The 23690-nt window shown below is 50.0% G+C and overlaps 1 protein-coding gene across 4 annotated transcripts in view; it reads right to left on the reverse strand.

The window, feature by feature from the left end:
* Positions 1 to 4161: 4161 nt before the first annotated feature.
* The window catches only part of IGSF5 (immunoglobulin superfamily member 5), a 33700-nt gene continuing 14171 nt past the window's right edge, over positions 4162 to 23690 (reverse strand). For 2 of the 4 annotated variants that reach the window (XM_081138661.1, XM_081138663.1), the window contains 5 exons: positions 20055 to 20195; positions 17066 to 17090; positions 13753 to 13835; positions 12816 to 12889; positions 4162 to 5837 (listed from right to left, as the gene is read on the reverse strand). In XM_081138661.1, coding sequence (XP_080994787.1) covers positions 5742 to 5837; positions 12816 to 12889; positions 13753 to 13835; positions 17066 to 17090; positions 20055 to 20195 — 419 coding nt within the window. In that variant the 3' untranslated portion in view covers positions 4162 to 5741. Of the gene's footprint in view, positions 5838 to 12815; positions 12890 to 13734; positions 13836 to 17065; positions 17091 to 20054; positions 20196 to 23690 lie in introns of all 4 variants that reach the window. The other 2 variants (XM_081138660.1, XM_081138662.1) reach the window with 1 other exon arrangement.

Below are 23690 nucleotides of genomic sequence, written 5' to 3' on the forward strand. Positions count from 1 at the left end.
AAAATAAGCAGTAGGCTGGACTTGCCTCTTGGGCTACGGTTTGCTGACCCCTGTGGCAGACACAAAACAAATGTCTCCCCCTCCCCTTGTTCTTTATACACATGCACACACACACACACAGATGTGCACACACAAATGCACACACACACACCTGTGAGGACGCAGAGGCCCGGGTAGATTCTCCCACCCCCTGCTACCACCACGATACCAGCCTTCCTACATTTCACCCAATCCAGTCCAATTTGCACTTTTTGAGAAAAAAAGAAAACTAAACCAACTGTAATTTTTTAAATTAGTTTTTGATTTAGATGATGATTTGCTATTATTTGAACTGCCTCAGACTTTATTAGCCATGAAATTGAAGCATAATATTACCAATTGTTCCCAAATTGTTACCCAATGAAATATCATACATTCTTCAGGTTTCTGAAAAGAAATGTGATCAATACATTCCGTGCTCCATTTCCTCCCAGACTTTGTTGGAATCTTCTGCTTTGTTAACCTGGCATGATTATGAGGCTGGGCGTGCCTGTCTCGGTCTGAGCCAGTGGTTGGGTGATAATTCTCCCCAGCCCCCACCAGCTGCGGGCTCAGAAGCCCATTGCATCCCTAGAAATAACAGGATGCGCCCAACGAAAGAGAGAGGACAGCTGTGGGGTTGCTTGTCCCTCAGGACCCAGCCTGCCCCCAACTCTGCTCTTGTCCAGGTCAGGCCGAGAGGTTGGAGCTCAGGCTTCATGAATTTTGGAGTGTGAGCCCCACCCCCACCCCCACCCCGGGGGCCACAGCCCTTGGCGTGATTCACAGTGTGTGCTGGGTGAGAATTACATATTTACCATGTGCAGAGGAACACAGCTCCCTCCCGGCGCTGCAGGGACACGGGTGCAGGCCCCACCTGACAGCTGGGCCGTGTCAGATGAGGACAGGCCAGGGTGTGCGCGCATGGGTGCGGGCGGGCAGGCGCGTGTGTGTGTGTGTGTGTGCGCGTGTGTGTGTGTGCGCACGTGCACATGCATGTGCCTCTCCAGAAAGATAAGTGCCAGAAGGGATCCTAGGGGTCCACCGTCCAATCCCTTTGTTCTGCTAATGCGTCACTGAGGACACGACCTACTTAAATTCAATGCAGCCGAATTCCTTTTCTCCAGCTGGTAAGTGGATTCGGCCGCAAGGGAAGGAAAAAGTGGAACACTACTAGGCAAGCCGTCCCCGCGACTTTGCGGACCCATCTTCATTCCTTGATTTCTGTTTCCTAAACTTTGCCAGGTCCTCCTGGCAGGGTCACTTCTGCCTGCCCTCCGCATCCATTTCCCGCCCTCCTCCATCCACACCGACGGCATCAACGGGCAAGCTGGGCTCTGGCTCTGCTCTGGCTCTGCTCTGGCTCTGCTCTGGCTCTGCTCTGGCTCTGCTCTGGCTCTGGCTCTGCTCTGGCTCTGGCTCTGCTCTGGCTCTGGCTCTGGCTCTGCTCTGGTTCTGGCTCTGCTCTGGCTCTGCTCTGGCTCTGCTCTGGCTCTGCTCTGGCTCTGGCTCTAGGTGAAGGGGAGGCATGAAGGAGAGTGAGGAGATGGACCGGGAGGCCCACTCCGACTCCTCCTTGCCAGCTTTCCATGGCTTGGCTGTGTCCCACCAACTGAGGCCCAGCAGCTGTGGGGGGCCGTCTCCATACAGATCTAGCCCCTTCTCCCTGCCGGTCAGCCTGGCAGATGGTAACAGCCCGCCAGGCCCACGAGGCCTGCCCTACGCCTGCTGGGCCACCCATGCGCCCTCTCCTGCCTATTACACTTGCCCCCTGCGCCCTTCCTTACTGTCTTGCCTCCCACCCATTTCTCTGGCCTCTGAAGCCTTTTTGTCTTCAGCTGTTCCACAGAGAGGACTACCCTCCCTCTTTATGCAGGAGGAGTGTTTCCCCAAGGACATCATGAGCACTTAAGTGACAGATTGCACATACTGACACAGTGTCTCCTGCGTGCTCTGCAGCATCCATTCACCTTTAGGGCATCAAACTCCTAGAAACTGGCAGCCCCACTTTAACGCCCCTAATGGTTTCCAAGGTCGGGGCCACACAGAGCAAAGGAAGCGATTTTATCCAATCACCTTCCATGTGTTGACATTGCCACGCAAGCCCTCCTCTAGGGAAACTATGGGAGATCCCTGACTGCGTGGGGCAGGCTCAGAATCTGACAGAGCAGCCAGGCCCACCACCCCTAGGTGTGGTCTCCCTGGCTAGGATGTTATAACACGGAGCTTTGAGGGATGTTTGCTTAAATAACAGCCTCATCAGCCATTCATCAGCAGAGAGCCGTATCTGTCTTTCTGAGAAACACCCTTGGCCGTGACAGCTGGATGGACTGACTCCTCTCCCCCCATCCCCCTGAGCCCGTGCCAGCTCTCTGCATTGCAGACCTGAGAGGCGAAGTTTCCACATCAGCAAAACACCCTTTGCAGTGGCAAGCTGCCTTGGGGTTTGCAGGATCCTAAATAGAAACTGGCAAATGCACAGACAAGACCGAGAGAAAACACAGAATGCGTGTTTGTGTAAAGGCACCCACCCTGGACACATGAAGGTCATTTTCAAGCAGCCGCCCTAGGTCAACACAATCCATAGAACCACCTGTGGCCTTGAAACCTGTCATCTGCACTGTCCAGTACGTTAGCCGATAGCCGGTGTGGCTATTGAACACTTGGCGTGTGGCTAGTGCAAGTGAGGAAATGCAACTTACATGTTATTTAACTTCAAATAGTTTAAATATGAAAAGCCACGTGCAGCTATGCTATTGGACACTACAGGTCTTGGTAGCTGTGTTCAAATAACTGATCTACCTCTTGTGAAATCAAAACTGGCCCGAGTCCCCTTGAGACACTTGCTCCTGGAATAAGCTGCTATAAAACCTGCTCATCAGTGACCACTTCCCACCTGATAAACATGACAATACTTTGAGAGTGATTCAGTAAGTACATACTAACCTGGAGGAATCCCTATGAAAATCATTCGGTGTTGTGCTCCCGAGTTCAGAGCTTCAAGTTCAATTTTATTCTACATGCAACCTGACTCCTAAAATAACCACAGAAATACAACTCTTGGAGCCAGCAGATGGCAAATATTTGTAATAATTCAATATACTGTCTTTCTCAATATTGACCTGTTTGATACCAGTATTTCCTGAACGCCTACAGAATGTCAGATTCTGTAAAGGTTACAAAAGGCATAAGTGACGGGATGTTTGCCTTGTCCTGGGATCTGCGTTCTGTGGTGGTTGAAGGAAAGTCAATTATCAACTGAAAATGTGAAGGTCACGCATTGAACAGCTCTGCCCAAAGCGTCTCCTGAGCCTTCCTGTCTTTCTCTTTGACTTGGACCCATTCAGGGATGGTGGTGGGAGACAGAATCACATGGTCAGGGAGCAAAGAATCATTATATAATAAACAAGAGTCTCATTTTTAAGCAGGTGCATTGGCGATTTTTCCCATAAAATGAGCTCATAGGAACATGAAATAGTAATGAGTTTTTGAAATTTTGCATTTCAGTTCTACTCCAAAGAAAATAGACAGCCAATCCCCTCACTTTTGGGGTATCATCTTAGAAAAGATGACATTTTTTTTCAGGATCCTTCAAACCATGGTGATATTCAAACTCTTTGATAGCCAGTAAGGCATGAACTGCATGTGATCAGAAAAGATAGGGTATGGGCACTGGCCAATCAGAATAGACATTATATGGGCACCGACCAATCAGAATGGGCAGGATACCTGCCGCAGCCCCTTGAGATGTGCCAGCAAACAACCCTTGAGATAGCTGCTGATTCATTGGAGGGGTGCATGGTAGGGGCCCAGTGTGATTTAACATCATAAAAGTATTTTATCAATCATAGTTGTTTATAGACTTGTCTACCATTTCATGGACCAGCAAGCAGGAGTGTGGAGTAATGAGAAACATTACCGTGATGAATTTGCATCTTTGACTTAGTAACGTGAAGAAATTCACTAAAATCTTAACCCATTTTAAAAGTCAAGTTCTACTTTGGCAACAGCATGGCAGGGCACGAGGGGTGCTCAGAGCAGTTGTTAAGTACCAGCCAGCATGGAAATCTGTACCAACTAGTGCAGAGCCCAGCCAAGTAACAGTCCCACCTCTCGGTGAAACATAAAGACACTGAGAAGATCTACATGAAAACAAAATATATTTGGAGAAAGCAGCAATTTTAGTCTTGGTAACAACATTTATATTAACTTTAAATTAAACAATATTCAAAGACTAACATGAGGATGTGGTTTTGTTTTTACAGACATCTCCTGTTTTGTTTCTTTAAAAATGCTTGATTCTTGGGGATGGGATTGAGAACTACAAATTGCCAGTTACAGAAATAGTCACAAGGATGTAAAATACAGCATATTATAATATTGTAATAACCAAGTGTGGTGCCAGATCACAGGGTGATCATTTCATAAGGTAGGTATGTCATTGTCTGACCACTATGTTGTACACCTGAAACTAATACAATGTTGTATGTCAACTGTAATTGAAAAATAAAATAAAAGAGACTTAAGAGATATGGTAATTAAATACAATGTATGAACCCAGACTGGATCCTAAGCCAAAAATATATATATTTTTTAAAAATAACAAGACAAGAGAAAATTATAGTACTGAATCACTATTTGATAATGTTAAATAATTTTTTTCAATTAAAAAAAAAGAAAGTGCTTGATTCCTAAACACTGTGATTCTGTAAACTACCACCTAAGTCAGGGGTGGGGAATCTTTTTTCTGCCAAGGGCCATTTGGATATTTATAACATCATTCTCAGGCCATACGAAATTATCAACTTAAAAATTAGCTACAGAAAAAACTCCTAGGTTTATTGAATTTCAAGTCCCGCTTGTGGTTGCCTTGGCAGAGTCAGACCAAATGATTTCTCTGGCTGTCTATGGCCCGCGGGCCGGACGTTCCCCACCCCTGAGCTAAGTAGTAAAGAGTTCAGAGAGGTAATACAAGCTCTTTGGTGTTTTCCCCTTTGCCTATTAAAGAACACATTTACCCATTTCCAGTTTCATCACAGCGTTTGTGGTGAGTGAGCTACGCCCCTTACAAAGCATAACCCACGTCCGAGTCATCTGAGGATGTGAGAGGAGCTGATAAGGGGGCCGATAAAAATGAATGTCTTCACGTAAATACCCCGCAATGGGATATTTCACTAGGTGGCATCAGCTTTAGAATTTAATCTTATTTTTAACCTGTGAGTTCTGAATTTCGGGGCAGTTTTAGCCGTCTGGCAGATCCTAACTTTAACCTGTTTTCACTGATCCTGTTCAATAATGCCCACATATTACATTTCATATAAATATAATTCTACATTACATGAAGTTTATAATATAAACATAAACTTAAATATAAACTTCATATAACTTAGAATAATAAGACTGTGTTTAAAGTCATGGTAGGACATAGACTTACTGGATCAGCAAGCAGGAGTGTGCAGTGGTGAGAAACACTATCATGATCAACTTGCAGCTTTTACAGTTTGTAACTTTATGGAATTCCCTGAAATCTTGAAATGCATTAAAAGTTAAACTCTACTTTGGAAGTTGGGAAAACCGATTCCTTCTCTCACTGTGAGATGTCCGTTTCGATGATTCCAACATCGCTTTTTCCCGGTGACGCTGGCAGGGTGGGGCCTTAGGACAGCGTAGAGCAACCTTGACCTCCTCGTGGTGCAGGTCGTCAGCTAAGCGCAGCGTCTGGACTACACTAACGTCACATTCCTGGTGATCCTAGGTCCGGCTATGTGAAAGGAGACGTGTGGGCGACTTGTGGGGCCCCGCTGATGGTGATCAGGTTCCTGGCAACAGAGGGGAAGGGGCTGGTTAAGGAGGTTGAGGCACATTTAAGAGGGAAGCTCCACTCGTCAGATAAGATAAAATGGGGGTGCAGAGAGGAACGCAAATGCTAACACATGGCCTTCCTTTCCTGAAGTATTTTCGACAACACACACTCTAGAAGTTTCCCAAGTTCAGGACCTAAGGGACAATCCAACTCAAAGAATCAATATTTGTTTCTATGAAGGCAAATTACTGCAAAGATGCACTGGTTTTTGGTTTTTGTTTTGGTTTTTGTTTTTGTGTGTGTGTCTCACCCAAAGACATTTTATCCATTGATTTTTAGAGAGAGTGGAAGGGAGGGAAGAAGTGGGGGGAGAGAGACAGAGACAGAGACAGAGAAACATCAATGAGAGACTCATCGATTGGTTGCCTCCCGCACGCACCCCAACCAGAGCCAGAGATCAAACCTGCAACCCAGGTACGTGCCCTTGACCAGGAATCAAATCCGGGACCCTTCAGTGCTCAGGCCGACGCTCCAACCACTGAGCCACACCGGCCAGGGCAAAGATGCACTTTTTTGACTTTCAATTTTCCTATGGAAATGCTAGCTTTTGTATGAAAATATAAAATATTTCTAACCTTCATAACACACATTCCCTCTAAAGGACAGAGGTAAAATTGAAGTACTGACCTCACGTAGATCACCCACCAGGCTCCTACCAGGGAGCCTCTGGCATTCTCGCTCTGAAGTGTAACCCCAAGCAACCCACTCACTCCCCCAGAAGGGCCGAGGCCTGCCTGAGAGCATCGCCCCGTTGAACCAGGCGCTGCAGGCCCTCCTGCCAGTCCTGACGTGCCAGCGCCGGTTCCAGGGCACCGTGGCCGCGCCTCGCATCGTAAATCATGTAACTGGGCCCCATGAATGATTTACGCGGCAGTGGAATGGCAGCAAGTCTCGAGGACAGAATCACCCCAGCTCCTGGCCTCAATTTATTGACTCCAGATCACACGGCACTGGGGGCGGGCGGGACTCCCGTGGCCACACGCTGAACGCGCCCGAGAGCCTGGCTGTCGTCTGCCCTGTCTTCACAGTCAGGCTGCGCAAGCGCGTTGCTGTTTTCTACACGTATCTAGAGTTTATTTATGTCGATCTCAATATAGAGAGACTAACAGGGAAGATCTGATCCAAGCTTCGAGTCATTCGTATGCTCATCCCCCAAAACTGACAGATGCAGCTGAGAAAGACCCAGAGTTGCCTAAAATAACCACAAAAATAAACCAACAGTGAATGGAGGCCTGGAAAGAAGGGGGGGGGGAGGAAAGGCTTGTTTGTTTTAAACATTCATCAGGATGAAAAACGTTTCCAAACCCCGTGGCTTCGGATAAAAATAAAAGGTGCTTTACTTTCTCACCAACTGTAATTTTTTTAGTAAGACTTTCTAATTGTATTCATTAGTTTTGTCCTAATGCGCTTTGTGGGAGGTTTCACCTGAGTTTACTGTACGTCACAGAAACTCTTGTCTGGAATATAATGTCAGTGTTACAATTGTAGATTCGGTCAGAATAGAGATAATCAGGGTAGAAAACTGTCATGTTTTGGTATGAGTCCATTTTGAAAATCAGTCTTTCTTTCCTTCTGAACCTTCCTACAATTTAATGCATGATCTGGGGTCTCAACAGCCTGAAATCCTATTTTTTTTCATACATGCTGAACACAGTGGGCCTTAGGACCCATCTAAAACATACGAGGTTTGGCCCGGCCGGCATGGCTCAGGGGCTGAGCATTGACCTAGGATCCAGGAGATTAAGGTTCGATTCCCGGTCAGGGCACATGCCCAGGTTACGGGCTCGATCCCCAGTCGGGGGCGTGCAGGAGAGAGCTGATCAATGACTCTCATCACTGATGTTTCCATCTCTCTCTCTTCCTTCTTCTTTCTGAAATCAATAAAGACATATAAAAAAAACCCCGAGGTTTGAAAAGTGTGCCCAGCTCTGTGGACTGTGTCAAGACCTTTCCTTTTGTCATTTGTCACAGCACCCCACGGGCACCACAATTTCTTCCTGAGCTGGGCGTCAAGCACAGGGCTGCGGGCTCGTGAGATCCAAGTAATTCCAAATGCACAGTTATAAGAAAACCCCAGATCTACGAGATGGCTTTTCCCTGGAAACAATGCTATACACATGTGTCATGTTTTCACGCTGGGCCACAAAATATTTTCCTTCAGGCAGATCACCTGCGGGGCTCGTGGTAAAAATGCCCATTCTTTGACCCAATTTCCCAGAGAGTCCGACTCAGAAAGTCCAGGAGAGGCCCAACAGTTTGCACATAAACAAGCCCCCACACAGTCTCCCTGCACCGAGACCACTGCCACATCAGCAGGACCCCCTGCTCGGAGACCACCACCGCACCAGCGGGACTCCGGGTGACCGTGTCCTGGGCATTAGGCACACCTCCCCGTGCAGGAAGCTTCCTTTGGGATCCCTATTTCTGCTGCTTGGTGGCGGGAGCAATGACTGCTCCCTCTGATGAACAACGCCACGTCCACGGGAGACCCCGCCAGGAAGGGGGCTGAGAGGTGAGGTGAGCAAGGGACAGACCTCCACGCAGCCAGCAGGTCCCTCTTCCCACGGTACAGGACTCGATGGGCCTGACCCACACCAGCCACTGACCCCTATAACTTCAGACCACGGTGTCTGCCTTCAAACTTCCAGCACTACTGACACTGCCCCCAGTGACCACTGTCCCAGAGACAGGCCCTCACCCTTCTGAAGTTTTCCAAGGACTGTCAGCACTGAGAACAGCAAGAGCTAACTAGGGATCCCGAAGCAAGAGGCTCCCCCCAATCCCATCTTGATCGCCCCCGTGGCAGCCTGGGCCTCCAGTGTTCTGGACCTTCCTCGAAACGATGTCGGAGGAGCAGACCCTATGGGAGGCTGGTGCGGGGCAAATGGGTTTCCTCGCCTCCCGGCTGCACTAAAACCCCAGCTTCCTGTTCCAGAAACTGTTGAGGGCAGGATGTAACTAAAACCATGCTTGGGGGTGCGTGCTGAGGCCGCACGGTGGAGGCTCCCGACAGCCTGGAGGGGGGGACGCAGGCGTGGGGATGCTGGGGGAGGACGGGAAGGTGCGGCGCTGAGGGCAACGGGGGGGTCACCCAGAAACGCCGCCTGCCCCTCAGACACCTGCCCAGCGCTGAGATGGCGCAGGCCACGGGCCCGGGGCTCAGGGGAGGAGTCCACGCGAGTCCAGCAAGAGTCCAGGCACCGCCCGCCCCGGGGAGGGTGGGGTGCAATCCTCCCCCGCGTGCTCAGCACACGCGTCGTGAATGCCCCGGACTCGGGATGGCAATTACTGGGCGGTGAGACATTATAAAGTAGACACGTTGATCTTTGGCAACGGCCCACTCTGTCCCAGCAGCCCCCCACCCTCATCTCGCTAGAGGGCCGCCAAGAACCCTTAAAGCCAGCGCCTGTCAGGACTAAAACACAGACGCCCAGGCTGCGGCCCACCTCTCCCGAGGGAGGTCATAGGCGGGACCAGGAATCGGAGCTTCCCACCGGCCACCAAGACCACTCCTTTGGCAGCCCCTGGCCCGCCAGGTTTCCCCTTCCTTGGATCACATTTGAACGGGAAACCCTTGAAGAAAACCAAAGTACCCAAGACCCCTAAGGAACAAAACGGCAGCTCCACATGGATGACGTACGTTTCGTCAGTGACCCGAAACCTAATGTTATTTTTACACCGCATATCCCTCTACGCCAGGCTAATATTTTTGTCACGACTGGACTGTGATTATCAGCAAAGGCACCCTGTCTCCGTGCACACACACTCCTTGCATCACCCTGCTCGTGACAGCATAGCCGGGCGTTGGGGACACTCTCCACTTTGGTGAATAACTATTCAGGGAGCGCCCAGCAGCGCCGGGCTGGCCGAGGGTGGTCCGTGGCCACCGCTAGTTAAGACCTTCTGGAAAGGCCAAGGGCGAGTGAGACCAGCGGGCCAAGCAGGTAGGAGAGCTGGAGTGACGGCAGAACAAATGCAGGTACCGGGCAGTCACTGTGCTGATGACAAAACCAAGGTCACCTGCTCTGAGACCTGTCACCACAAAGCCGGAGCTGTAGTTGCTGTCTCCACAGACAGGACATGCATCTCACCCAAGCAACTCCCCCGGGACAAGACTGGGCCGCGCCTTTGCTGCAGACTGAGTCACAGCCCGAGATCACTCGGTTCAACCTACAGACCTTTCAGGACCCGATCCTACCGCACAGTTTCCGCAGAATTGTGTAATCTGTGGTCAACAACCCAGAAGTCCAGCAACCAGCCTCTCGGGCAGGAGCCCCTCTGGGTGCATGGAAACACCCCCACCCAGCCAGCAGCAGTGCAGGCGGCAAAGTGGCAAATTGGAGTCACACGGAGGCACGCGGAGAGGAGGCCAGGATGAAAAGAAGGGGACAGGGCTTTGAAGAGCTCTCAGCTGCCTCTCCTGGCCCCTCAGGGAGCAAGGCTCACTGCAGAATGGGGAGAGGTGAAGAGAAAAGAAGGCGCAGATGGCGTTGTCCTGGCACGGTGGCCTTGTGACTTCTAAAGAAGGTCCTCATCAGCCTGCGCAGAGCAAGGACAAGGCCACTTAGACCAGGGCTGCAGGCCTGGCCTCGGGAAGCTCTGAAAGGAACCTCTGTCCTAAGGTCACCTTGACCTGCTTCTACAAGCTGTGGCTTGGCCACCTGGAGGCTCTCCTGTGGCCAGCTGACCACGTGCAGGACCATGTACTCTTTGGGCCAAGGGCGCAGAAGGGAGCTACCAGGCCCCCAGGCCTGACCTTTCCTTTCAGTGCCTCACAAGAAGCATAGCCCACGGTGCATCTCAAGTACAAGTTCTCCAAAGGGGCACCTGCACACAGTGCCTGGGCCCGTCCCTGCAAAGGTGCCCTTTGCTTAGTGATCAAAGATGGACCTCTTCAGAACCACTCGTCCCAAGTCCCCCACTCAAAGAAGAAAAATCCAGCTATTTCAAAACCCTTTGGGAGTTTCTAGCCCAGGCAGAAACAGTTCCTTGCACCCTGTTTGCTCCTTAAGGACCCAGAGCCCTAGGCTGAGGTGCACGACGCCCCTGGAAGCCTTACAAACACTTCAGGAAACACTGGGGGGTGTTCCCAGCCCTCTGGACCCAGCATCGTGGCCACTGTTCTGTTTCCACCATAGATTATTTAGCTGGTTACATGCTTAAGTAGCAGAAACTTCTTAAATTTCTCTCCCTGTGCATCTTCCAAACAACACTTGAAGCTTAAGAAGTGTCCACTCCGAGTTCTGAAACTCGGAATGGGCTGATAGGACCCCCCTCGGAACCTCCTCCCGCCTGCCCCCACCACCCCCACCCCCACCCCCCACCACCCCACCACCCCCCCCCGACCCCAGCACATCAGCTGGTCTTGGGGAGAGCCGAGTGGCAGAGAAAGGTAACTACAGGAAAGCCACAGGGGTAATGGTTGGCTTGAACATGTTCTTGGGTGACCGTGCTTGGTGCTGGGTGGGAGAGAGCCCCTTCATCACCCCACGACCCCACTCAGGCTCAGTCATGGGGGGTGACAGGCAACATCCTGCACAGCCTGGCTGGCAATGGCTCGCTTTCCCTGCCACCTCTTAGTCAAGAGAACGGCCCTTAGAAAGGGAACCTGTCGCGCCTCTGCAGCCATCCCTCCCGGCGCCGGATTAAATGCACCAAGACAGAGCAGCTTGACCAGAGGCCCTGTGCCTCTCCATTTTCCTGGCACGGCTGGAGAAAATGGCTCAAGCTCACAGTTTGTCACTGAGGCCATCTCCTTCTGTGCCGAGGACCCCTCGTATGTCTTCCTGCCCGACTACCTTGGCTGCCACGGGCGCATCAGCCAGGTCCTCCTGCTACACGGCTGAGCACCCGTCAGGGCTCCCGTGCCCCCGGGGCCGCGGGGCACCCAGCGCTGGCAAGACAGTGTGGCCTGAGCTGAACCCCAAGGGCAGGGAGGAGGGTTACAGCCGGGGCTGCCTGGGAGCCCCGTGCAGTCTGCGCCGAGACAGCGATGGCTGCGGAGGCGCGGTCCCCCAGCAGGACCGAGGCTAAGGCAACCCCTCCAGGGAACAGGCCGGGCCATCGGAGCGCCTGCGAGGCCGGCTTTCCACCAGCCAGAAGGGAAGAGCGCCCGTTCTTATTGGGGACACCATTGCGGGATCGTAAAAACATAGTCGCATTTAAAATCGTATTTCTGCCCGGCCGGGCGTGGCTCAGTGGTTAAGCATCGGCCTAGGATCCAGGCTATCGGGGTTCGATTCCCGGTCAGGGCACATGCCCAGGTTGCAGGCTCGATCAATGACTCTCTCATCATTGACGTTTCTCTCTCTCTCTCTCTCCCTCTCCTTTCCTCTCTGAAATCAATAAAGATATATTTTAATAAATAAATAAATAAATAAATAAAATTGTCTTTTTACAGGTCAGGAATTGGTGCTGGTGACATCTATTCTGCCCAGTATGATTTTGGATAAAAAGAATCCTATTTTCTGCATATAAACCCTAATTCGTTCATGTGTGGCAACCGGCGTTGACTCTGTGTCAGAAAATTAAATACTGTGTCCTCACGGTTCCTAAGTGGCTGTTTTCTTTAAGTGGACGTCCTTTAGAGGGACAGCACCGTGCCCTCAGAATCGGCCTGACAACCAGCAACATGCACATGTGTGCCTCTCCCAGGAACTCTAGGCTTGCCCCCGCTGCGCACTCGCCACCTCTGTGGGGGTGTCTAACAGACACCTCAGGATCTACAAGCCCCGGTTAAACTCCTAGTCTTTCCCCCCCAAAATCACTACAAAGGACAAGCGACACCACATGCCCGGGCCCCATTCCCTCCAGGGTGACCAGTGGACCTGGAGGTGAGCAGAGGCCACCTTCTCACATCATTCACCTAAAACCACAAGGCAAGGATTTTTAAATGGCTGATAAAGTCCAAAAAGGGGGGGACGATCTGAATCACCTGCTGAGGCTGCCTGGGGCTCTGCTGCTTGGGAACGCTGGGCTCGTAAGACTTCGGAGGGAGAGACTGGGTCTCTGCAACAGAAGAATGGCGTTAGAGTGACACATGACAAATCCAGGCTACACAGCCCAACGATTCTGATTCATAGAGAAATGCAGTTGTGTTTAATACGGTACCCCTGGCATAAAATAGTCCTTAACCATACACAGACTGTTTCTGAAGTTCCCTGGAGGTTACATACTTTTAGAACTTAAGTTTTCTAAAGAAATAAAAATATGGTGAACAGGCTCGAACTCAGCTCCTTTCCTGACACTCCTGTCTCAGCCAGAGACAAGGTGAATCCACAGCTTTAACTGTTCACTGAGGAAAATAACCCAGCACAGGGCAGATGGGGGAAGGAGCAGGGACGTTTGGGCTGTGATGCTGGTCAAGCTGCTAGATTTGCCCACAGGAAATGTTGCAAGAAGCTGAGGTCAGATTATCAAAGGAAGCAGCCGATGCTTTGTGGAGGTCCTTAAGATCGGAAGCATGCATTCGCAATGTCCAGGGGAAGCAGCCATGGCCAAAAGAAAAGAATGCAGCTGCTGAGAATTAAGTCCTAATTTTAGTGGGGGAAAAACTGTTTTTCACGCCTCTCAGCAAGACTTGATTAACTAAAAATCTTTTTGCGGGATTTGTTTTGCCAGACAATTTATGAGGGCCAGGTCTCCCTCCCCAACTGCAAAGGAGGAATTTGTCTGCCTCACAAAAGGATCTCGGTTCAAATCCTGCCCCTGCCTCTTACTGGTGACCCTGCCTTCGGAGAAGTGCCCCCATTAGGACTGCATCTCCTCAAGGTAAGACACTGAGATGCTCAACAAGGCTTTTCAAAATTGGGCTGCATCTGTAAATATCCTCCCACGCCTGTAAAGACACTCACGTGTGGTTATCAGCTCACCCGAACTGAATCCATAGTTTTCATTTCCGCTTTTTAAGTCTGGCTCAAAAGTTTCTTTGTTTGTCTTCACATTTTCAGATTTCCTAGAATCAGACCATTTTAAAAAACCAAATGTTAGTCGGCGAGGGATGTTTAGTTCACGCTGCTCTGCCCAGAGCATTCTCACACTTACCACAAGCCGCAGCTCAGTGGCTGGCTCTGGTGGGTGGTGAGCCTCAGGAGGGACACTCACAGCCACCCACATGGCTGTGGACAGCCTGTGTGCTCACACACTCCCACTATACGGAGAGATGAACTTCACCGTGAGGGGCGTGTGGACTCCACTCCCAAGTCAGTACTCAAGCCTTAAAACCAGCGACCAAATAAAGCAGGGTTGGCAAGCTGTAACCCTCAAGCCAAATCTGGCCCACCATCTCTTTTTATAAATAAAGTTTTATTGAAACACAGACACACCTGCCTGCTTCCATACTGTCTATGGCTGCTCTCCTGTTAAAACGGCAGAGTTGAGTAGCAGTGACCGAGAGCATGCGACCCACACAACCGAAAATATTTACTGTCTGACCCTTTACAGAAAAAGTAGGCAACCTCTAAAATAAAGCCAAAATTGGCGCAGCTTCCCAGGGACAGGAAGTCTGGCAATGGATATCCAAAGATTTTTAAATATTCATGCTCCACCACTAAGAATTTATTATAGGGAGATAATCTAGGAGACCTGCAAAGATTTTCTTGAAAGAACATTCATTCATGAGCTAGTTACAGTAGCAAAAACTGCAAACAACCCAGGTGCCCAACCATAGGGGACTAGTAAAATAAATGGCCCTTGATCTCTGCAGTGGGATCCCAGGCCACCTGGAAAAGCGAGCACAGATGAGAGGTCCCAGGCACTGCTGCTGGAAGAGCAGGCGCTACATCTACTTTGGAAAACCGAGTGGCAGGACCATCTGAAGCTGCACACTGCCTGTCCTACGACCAGCCTCCACTCGTAGATACAAACCCGACAGGGCATACGGCGCACACGTCACTAAGACATTAGAATGCTCCGTGCAGCAGAATTTGTCATGGCTGCGACCTGAAAACCGCCCACCTCAATAGCATGGGAAAGTAAATGGCACGTCTGCCGCAATGTCGTATTATATGATAGTAAGCTCTCCGCCTCCGTGAGCAGCGGTGCGGGCTAGTCTCACTGCAGGAAGCTCAGGAGGCCCCGGTGAATGAGCAGACGCAATATGGCTTCATTGACATGAAGTTTCTATGAGCCTAATCTCTGGAGACGTGGGGCGAGATGTCGGAAGACTTTGCGGAAGGCGCGGCCGTGATCGGGAGCCCTGAGGGGGTCGGGGTGCTGGCAGTGCCCTGGTTCTGCAGGTGGGCCGTCAGGCCCAGGCACATATGCCGTGTGACAGTCATCAGACCGCATACCCACGACTTGTGTACTTTGCTGCCCTTATTATAGTTCAATTAGAAGCTTTTTTAAGCAAAGGAAACACAAATGTCCTAGGCTAGTATTTGTTCGCAGAAATCATCTTCAGAATATCGTCAGCTGAGAAGAGCGAGCTATAAAATAACACTTGTTATAATCCGAATTTCATAAAATGCATACGTGGGCACATCTATGTGTATCTGTGTGAAGCTCGCCGTGTAAGGATAGGCAGACTTAAATAACAAGAATTGCTTCTGGACAATAGAATTGTGAGTAATTTTAAAACCATTTCTTATGCCTCTGTTTTGGAATTTTTCTATAATAAACACACACTGATTCTATAGAAAAATATAGGAGTTTTTCTGTGAAGCCCACTAGCAGCTGGCGTGAGCGCTATTGGCCAGAGGGAGGGGAAAGCAGGCAGGAGACGGGGTCCCAGTGAGCCGCCCCGAATTCCTCCCCTGGCCTAACACACTCAGGTCCAAGTGCGAGAGCTGCGCGTGGACCCGGGCCAGGCCCGGGCAGAACGGCCTGGTTCACGTTCTGACCCGTCCGCTCCCTACACAGGAGATCCGGGCGCAGTACTTAACCTGTCTGTACCCTCAGTTTCCTCATCTCCAAAATGGGAAACCGGCCTCCTGAAATCACTGTGAGCGTTAAGCGAGGGGAAGCCTCTCCCCGGGGCAGCGCAGTGCCCGGCACGAATGCCAGGCGCTCAGAGCACAGGGCTGTTTGATCATCACGACGGCTGTCCTGCTTATTGCTGTCGCCGTCGTGATGGTCACGCCCTGCGGGGCTGCTGACCGCTGCGCTGTGTTTTGCAATCACCTGAGATCTCAGGGACTAGACGTGAGAGGCGGTACACAGTCAGGTGGTGAACGGAGGAATGCGGGCCCCGTCCCGCCAGGGACGGTCACCGAGGGGATGCCAGAGCGATCATCGGCCACGTGTCCATCCTGTCCGCCTGCCCTAAGTCAGGCCCCAAGGAGGCGCATTTTCAGATTGTTGTTTTGTGATGTCCTCAGAGGGCGGGGAGCTGCCTCTCTCAAGCGCACCCTTACCAGGGAGCGAGTGGGGCCCGGGCGGGGACGGGACATTGCCACACACAATCAGACACGTCTTCATGCGCCACGTGTAGCCCAGAGTTGCTTTCAAATTGCAGCCGTTGAAAAATCATCTAATAAAATACTGACGGCTTTTTCATAACACCCGCGACAAATCCGCTGCTGGAAGTCCCTCCCCTTTAGTGCATTTATGACTATGTAAATACTGCAGGCCTTTCAACGGCCTCTTGTAGTATTGTGGTTGCCTTCCAGGGGCTTGCGGCTGCTTCTGGACAGCTGTAGGCATGGAAGGAACTTTTCAGTCCCCTCCCCTCTCCGGCATACAAGCAGCCACCCTTCCTCACTTGTCTGCCGGTCAGTCTCCTGCGCCCCGACCCACCCGGCTCCTCTCACTGTTTTCCGCCGCCCCGGGAATTCCAGCAGGACCGCAGCCTGGCTCTCAGGGCCTCACAATGGTCCTGAGTCCCGGCCTTGACTCAGAGCAGGAGGGACAACAGTCATGGTGCACAGTGTCCTCTTGTGGAAAGAGCTGCAAATGCCAGACACCACGTCGAAAACATCAGATTTCCTAAGTGAGCCAGGAAAAGTCCCACGGAGACAGCAGCAACCCACCTCGTGTATTCTACAATTAATGCTGGCTGCCACCTGCATTTGTGATGGCATAGGGGTTTTTCAGAGCTGTCCATTTTCAGGACTTAATTTTGAGTGACATAACCCTAAAACCCTTCAGGTATGTGGGGTGTGTGTGTGTGTGTGTGGGGAGGTGGTGCTGTTTGGTTGATTTTCATTTGTTTTTGTTTTCAGAAATAGATGTGATTTTCAAACTCACATGATTTCACTTTGGAAACTGGATTCTGAAAAAAAAACAAAGACAAAATTACATTAGCAAAATCAGAACAGTTACTCTGAACATAAAATCATCCATTTTTATAGACTCCCCTGATTTTAATACGTTACTGAGTATTGGTGACCCAGCGGGTATTAAGTTCCCCCACACAGAATTTTCAAATGCCTTCAGAGCATAAGGAAAGTAGAATTCATTTACTACCATAAATATAAATAACCCCTGAGTGCCTGAAATATGGTAGGCACCTAATAAGTGCTTAGTGAATACTGCGTTTGACTAGCGAGGTTATAAAGACACCATTCGCCCGGAAGGGGGCGCCCTGCATTCCCATGCCTGCTGTCACTCAGTCAGGACTTGCCATGTGCCCGCACCACGCCAGCACTGTGCAAGGTATTATCTCATTTAACCATCACAACAACCCAAGGGGTAGGTGTTAGTGTGATCGTATTTCTAACAGGCTAGACACCATTATATTGGCATTACCATATTTTTAACAGATAAGGAATTATACTGCTTAAGCACTGTATTTCTGTAATTCTAAGATACATGTTCGATTAACATGTACCAATGGTATCAATTCAGGCAGTTATGCTCACCTCCCCACCCCAAAGGTTCTTTAAATAACTAATGTGTTTTTTAATTTATCTTTATTATTGAAAGTATTACAGATTTCCCCTTTTTTCCCCTATTCAATGGGTTCTTGGACTGGAAGAAATACAGAAATTGAAAATGGGGAGTAACCCGGCCCCACTCCAGTCCCCAGTCATCTGTCCCTGAGGCCGTGTTCTTTACAACTCTGCCTCTCTGTCTAGGCCTCTGTTCTTGATGTTTTATGAGACAAAAAGCATTCCTTTTCCTCGTTTTTCAGATAATGTTCTCACTTATTTTCACTTCTAATAACGTCTGCTGATTTACACCCTAAATTGAACCTCAGAAGCAATCTTATTTGAAGGAGAGAGATGGTCTGGAATAGGGGGTGTCGCTGGTGTTCCCGAAGGGACAGGGCACAGGAAACAGGGCTCCCAGTCCCTCTGCTCCCTGCAATCCCAAGGCTCCCGGGCAGCCAAGTGGGGTCCTTGGCTGTCCTCAGACAGCCCCCAGATGACCAGTCAGGACACCGGGAATTCTCCAGGCCCCAGCAAAGCAGGATGTCAGAAACAGCTTTTGAAAAAACCTGATGTTTACTATTTATAAGCATGGAACTAACTGTCATGGGGAAGTCCGGGACTTGACTGGATCGCTTACGTTCACATCAAGGGGAAAGGTTGTGTCCCTTGTGAGTCACACCTGGTGGGGGCAGACCTTGTAAGTAGGTTGTCACAGGCCCTCCCCTGGACCTGCTCCAAACCAGGGGAATAAAAACAGCTCGCTCTTACACGGGTTTATCATCTCAAAGTTCAATAAAAGACAAATTCTAGGTTTATGTAGAAGTGGATCACAGAAGTGTTTAATATATTAGTTTCTTTAATTCTCACGGCCAACCTACAGATCGTGCTTGTTCCCATGTTGTAAATGAGGAAGCTGAGAACCAGAGACTCGTGGTTCTGCATATCCTCCTGGGGCCACCAGCACCCCAAACCTTCTGCCTAGGCCTGCGTGGAGCGGACAAAAGCTTATAAGAAGCAGAATCCAGCAACCGGGATGTTCCCAGCTCTGTCACATCGGCTAGTGTGGACAGTCACCTGACCGCACCAAGTGCTCCCAATCACTTCTGAATTAAAATATAAGTCACCCAACAGTTTTCATTTAATTCCACTCTATTTTTTTTTTTGTATTTACATAGGTAATGAGATTTTATTTATTATTATTTTTAATTTATCTTTGCTGTTGGAAGTTTTGCAAATGCCCCCTTCCCCTCCCCCACTCTGACCCCCTCCATCTTCTTCCCGCCCCCTCCCCAGGCCTTCCAGTCTATTTTATTTGATAATTCTTCTGTGACAAAGAGGGTAACTCCCAGCGAAAAACAAACTCCCATCAAATCTGGGCCAACAGGGGTCACAACTTTTCATTTTCTGCCTCCCAGGGAATAAAGTTGTATCACAGAATCAATGCCCCCATCACCAACCCCACGCAAGAGCGGAGGCTAGACGTCAGCCTAGTTAAGGCTCGACCACGCTCCGCACACGGAATATGCGGTGCCTGGCACGCACGCAAAAGGCGCTCATCGAACGGCAGCTAGTGATCATAAAATTAAAAGTGCAATCAAACTAACACGCAGCCTAACATCAAAATTCTGATTTTAAGGAAAATGACCTTATTAGAGAAAATACTCAAATAAAAGTAGGTGAAGGTGTTACGAGACAAAGATAAGACGGGCACCCACTCAGCTCCTGGAAAGTCCCGAGCTGCCCACACGCCAAAGATTCTATGATTGCTGATGCCACAAACTGCCAAACTCTACAAGCCCACCCCGCTGTGGAGCCCCACACAAGGCCACTGCTTTCCTGTATCTTGAAATATCTCAAAAGACCCCATTCAGAAGAAATGTGTGATTATTTTTATTAATTGTATTTGTACTATTTCTGTTAACAGGAGGCCTTTTTTTCTTTCTACCATTATGTTGACATTCAATGTCAAAGGAAGATTTGGAATTCTATGAAATAGAAACCATTTTAATGTGCTGGGATAGATAGGTATTATTCTAGGGAAAAAATAGCATCTAAATGACACATCACAGTGGCCTTATATCCTTGCAAATAAGCACAAAAATCACAGTGTCTTTGGTGAGAAAGGCACCGCCTCATGAGCTTCTCAGAAGTGGGAAGACCTGTCCCCCTGCATCAGGCCCCAAAGGAATGGCTTCCTTTCTTCAGGAAGTTCTTTCCCCCTCTGCGAATGTCACACATTTCCCTTCTAGGACTCCGAGAGCCAACGTACCTTTGCAAAGAGCTGAGGAGCTCATGAACTTCGACTGCGTGTACCAGAAGTTAAAAATACATACAAATCCATATGAACCAAAAAAAAAAATTACCTGTTTTCTCTCTCCGGGAGACACAATGGCAGCAGAATATTATAATCAGAACGACGGTCAGGATGAAAAGCAATGAAAATGACACTGCAAGTAGGACTATGGCCCAGGTAGGCAGCGAGGTACCTGGTTTATCAACACTGCCTATAAGGTCGAGAGAGAAAAAAGAACATTTTAGTGAGCGCCTGGGGAATGTCGTCCCTGCCGCATGCAAGTCAGCTCATGCTTTCCAGAGCTCAGAGCCGTGCGGCCTGCCACAGCGAGGTGTCCCGGGCCCCCGGCCCTCGGTGTGCCTCGGTATCCAGCCCCTGGCCAGTGAACACCTGCTTAGCAGCAGCCCGAGCACTCGGCTGTCACCTCTCCTGTGCCCGAGGCCTGGATGAGACAGCCCTGGGCTGGAGTAGCGCTCCCCATGCTCGGCAGCCTTTATTTAGCCAAGAAAGTCTTACTGGGCAGCTACTGCTGGACAGGACTGGAAGGTGGACCTTGGTGCTAGCTTCCATGTCCCCACCTGTCGAGAGTCCAGAGCCCAAAGGAAATGAGGACTGGCTAGGAAAGGGACACTCTGGGAGGAACTTGGTTCCTGGCCTTCACTCCGGGGCCACCCAGTCCCCACCCGCGAATTCATTTCCCACGTAGCAACCGCTCTGCGTGGCTCTTCAGGAGCCGCCTTCCTCAGTCCCCTTGCCCTCTTGCTTTGTCCAGGCCTCGTGGGGCTGGGGGAGAAAGGCCAGGGGAGGCAGGCAGGCAGGAAAAGGAGGGGGGAGAGGAGAAGAGAAAAGCCAGGCTGATTTATTCCAGCCACGCCTGAGTCAGAGCTCTCCAACACACGTCATGTGGCTATCTAAATTCCAATTTTTTTCTTATTTTATTTTTTAAAATAAGTTTTTATTAATTTCAGAGAGAGGAAGGGAGAGGGAGAAAGAGAAACATCAATGATGAGAGTCATTGATCAGCTGCCTCCTGCACGCCCCCTACTGGGGATCGAGCCCACAGCCCCTGCATGTGCCCTGACCGGGAATCGAACCGTGACCTCCTGGGTCGATGCTCCACCACTGAGTCACACTGGCCGGGCTAAACTGAAATTTAAATTTAAATTATATACAATGAAATGCTCAGTGCCTCAGTCGCACTGGCCACATTTCAAGTGTCCAAGTGCCTCGGATGGGAAGGCAGCCTTCAGCACGGGAAGCCCTGTGGGAAGGACAGTGCCGCCTCGCCATGCACCGGGGGGCTGCACGGATGCTCCGGGGAGCCCTGCCACTTTCTTACCGACAGGTGAAGTCAAGTCACATTGAAGCCCATCTGTTTAAACGTGAACTGCTACTCAGGAAAGGCTTCCAGTCAGCCCTGAGTGCCTGGGGGCATCCCAGTGTAAACGCCTACTGTTTCATTAGCTGCTAGTCATTAGAAAATATTAAAACAACAGCCTTCAATGAAGGAAGCTAAGGTTTGCTTTTAAATCAATGAAGCTTCGATATGGTGGTCTTTGGGCTTCATTTCAGTGGAACCACTGGACTCTCAGGGCCACTGTCTACTTGTGTTCCCTTTGGCCTCTGGCTCACTCATCTGTAGCAAGTCTTGTGTCACCAGGCTGGTCAGAGACTCAAGAGATGCACGGGAAGGTGCTGAGGACACTGAGGTATGGCCCATATGTTCGAGGTGGCTGTGGTCATCCTAAACTCAGTCTGATGGACTGATCACAAACTGAAGCTTGAAAATATTAGGCACTCCCATAGTAAGGGAGCCAGCTGAGGTTAAACATTAAGGTCTGGCTTAAGATTCAGGAGATAGGCTTCAAACCCATACTGGAAAAAGTCAACACACGTGTTGACTTGCTGGAATGCTCCTCCCAGCTGGAGAAAACTGTCAACCTGCCAAGCGTCTGTCAGCCCAGTCTGGACATGATCACCTTTGTCCTGACATGATCTAGCACAGAGATGGCTTATCCTCAGGGAGAGCCTGTTTAAAGAAAGGGAAGGGTCACCTCACTGGGGATGGCGACTGAATCGAGGAAGACAGCAGGTGGTATTACAACCTCGCTCCCTCTCTTGTCCCATGATTCAACCACCAGGTTCAGCCAAGTGAGGCCTGCACTCCCCTAAAAGCCCAAACTCTCACCAGAGTGGCAGCTGGTACCCACGGCTCATTCTTTCACTCCCTATGTCGTGACCACACTCCATTGGGGGTCAAATCTCCCCCTGAGCTGCACACCTAGGGGAGACTTATGCTTTCCCTCTACTCCAGTGGAGCCCAAGGAGCGTGGTGTATGAGCCTCGAGGAGGTGTGATTTGTACCAGAGCATCGCAGAAGAGCCTTTCTGATTTTAATAATAATTTTTAATTTATCAGATATGACAAATATATGTATACACATATGCCTATATATCATGGATTTTTTCTTAGTAGGAAGCTATTTTTTTAAATGAGTACACTTGCAGTGGATTAAAAGAAAAATAAATACTAGTCCTATATTGATAAATCAAACACTGTGACAGTGGACCAAAAACACCGAATCCTGGAGAGATCTCATCCTTAGCCCAGCCCCGGGACAAAAAGGGGCCAGGTAAGCAGGTCAAGGCGCTCAGGCGGGAAAACCCAGGGCCTCGCTCCTGTCCTTCCATTCTGTCACACAGCATGTCCGGCATGGACTAGCCCTTCTGGGGAAGATACAGCCTGGGTCTCATGGGCAATAGGGAGTCCAAGTGGACACTGCCCCTAACAAGGGCCTTTAGTGAAATGTGGGTGTGATGACTCAGGTGAATGGCAGCCTCAGCCTTGCTGGTCAGGATGAGTCTACTACACCTGCATGACCCACAAATAGTGACTAAGGGAGATTATCTCCAAGTTCATCACAGCTTGCCTTCCTCCCTCCCAGACGCTCTCACAGAGATGCTCTGAGTTCGAAAGGGCACAAGCAACTTCTTGAGACCAACTGGATTGACACAATGTCACCACCAGCATGTGCAGAGCATGCTCTTGTGCTGACCAGAAGGGACACAAGAGATCTCTGGATCAGTGACATCAAAGATGACGATTGCTCAGTCTGCTGTCCTGTGAGCTCGAAGGCAGGGAGTGTCCCATAAGTGTTGTAACCCACTTACTTCTAACAATAATAACAACCATATAGGCAGGTATTATCATCTCAGTTTCACAGACGACAAAACTGAAGCACAGAGAAGTTAAGTCACATGCCCAAAGTCACGGAGCAAGGAAGTGGGCCAGCTGGCATCTGAGTCCAGGCTGTTTGGGGTCCCAGTCTGGGTGGACAGTAGCACCTGAGAGGCTGGGTTGGGAAGAGGGGCTTTCAGGATTTTCCAGTTCCGTGGTCCCCAATCATGACTGCCCAGTAACGTAATTTGGGGGCTTTTTAAAAAATGCCAATTCCCAGGCTCCATGCAGACCAATTAGATCAGAGCCTCTGGGGTGGGTCCTTGTGCATTAAAGCTCCCCCAAGACTGACAGGCTGCCAGGAGAGAGAACTTCTGCCCTGTTCTCCTGCTCGGTTTACAGCCGAGAAAACTGAGCCCAAAGGTCAGAGACTTGCCCAAAGTCACACAGTTAGTGCCAGAGCTATGACTCAGGACTGTCACTCTCTCCACTCTTCTTGCCTTCCTTTGAAATTGCCACTTTTCACAAA

The sequence above is a fragment of the Miniopterus schreibersii genome, assembly GCF_964146895.1.
Source record: "Miniopterus schreibersii genome assembly, chromosome: 5".
Lineage (NCBI taxonomy): Eukaryota > Metazoa > Chordata > Mammalia > Chiroptera > Miniopteridae > Miniopterus > Miniopterus schreibersii.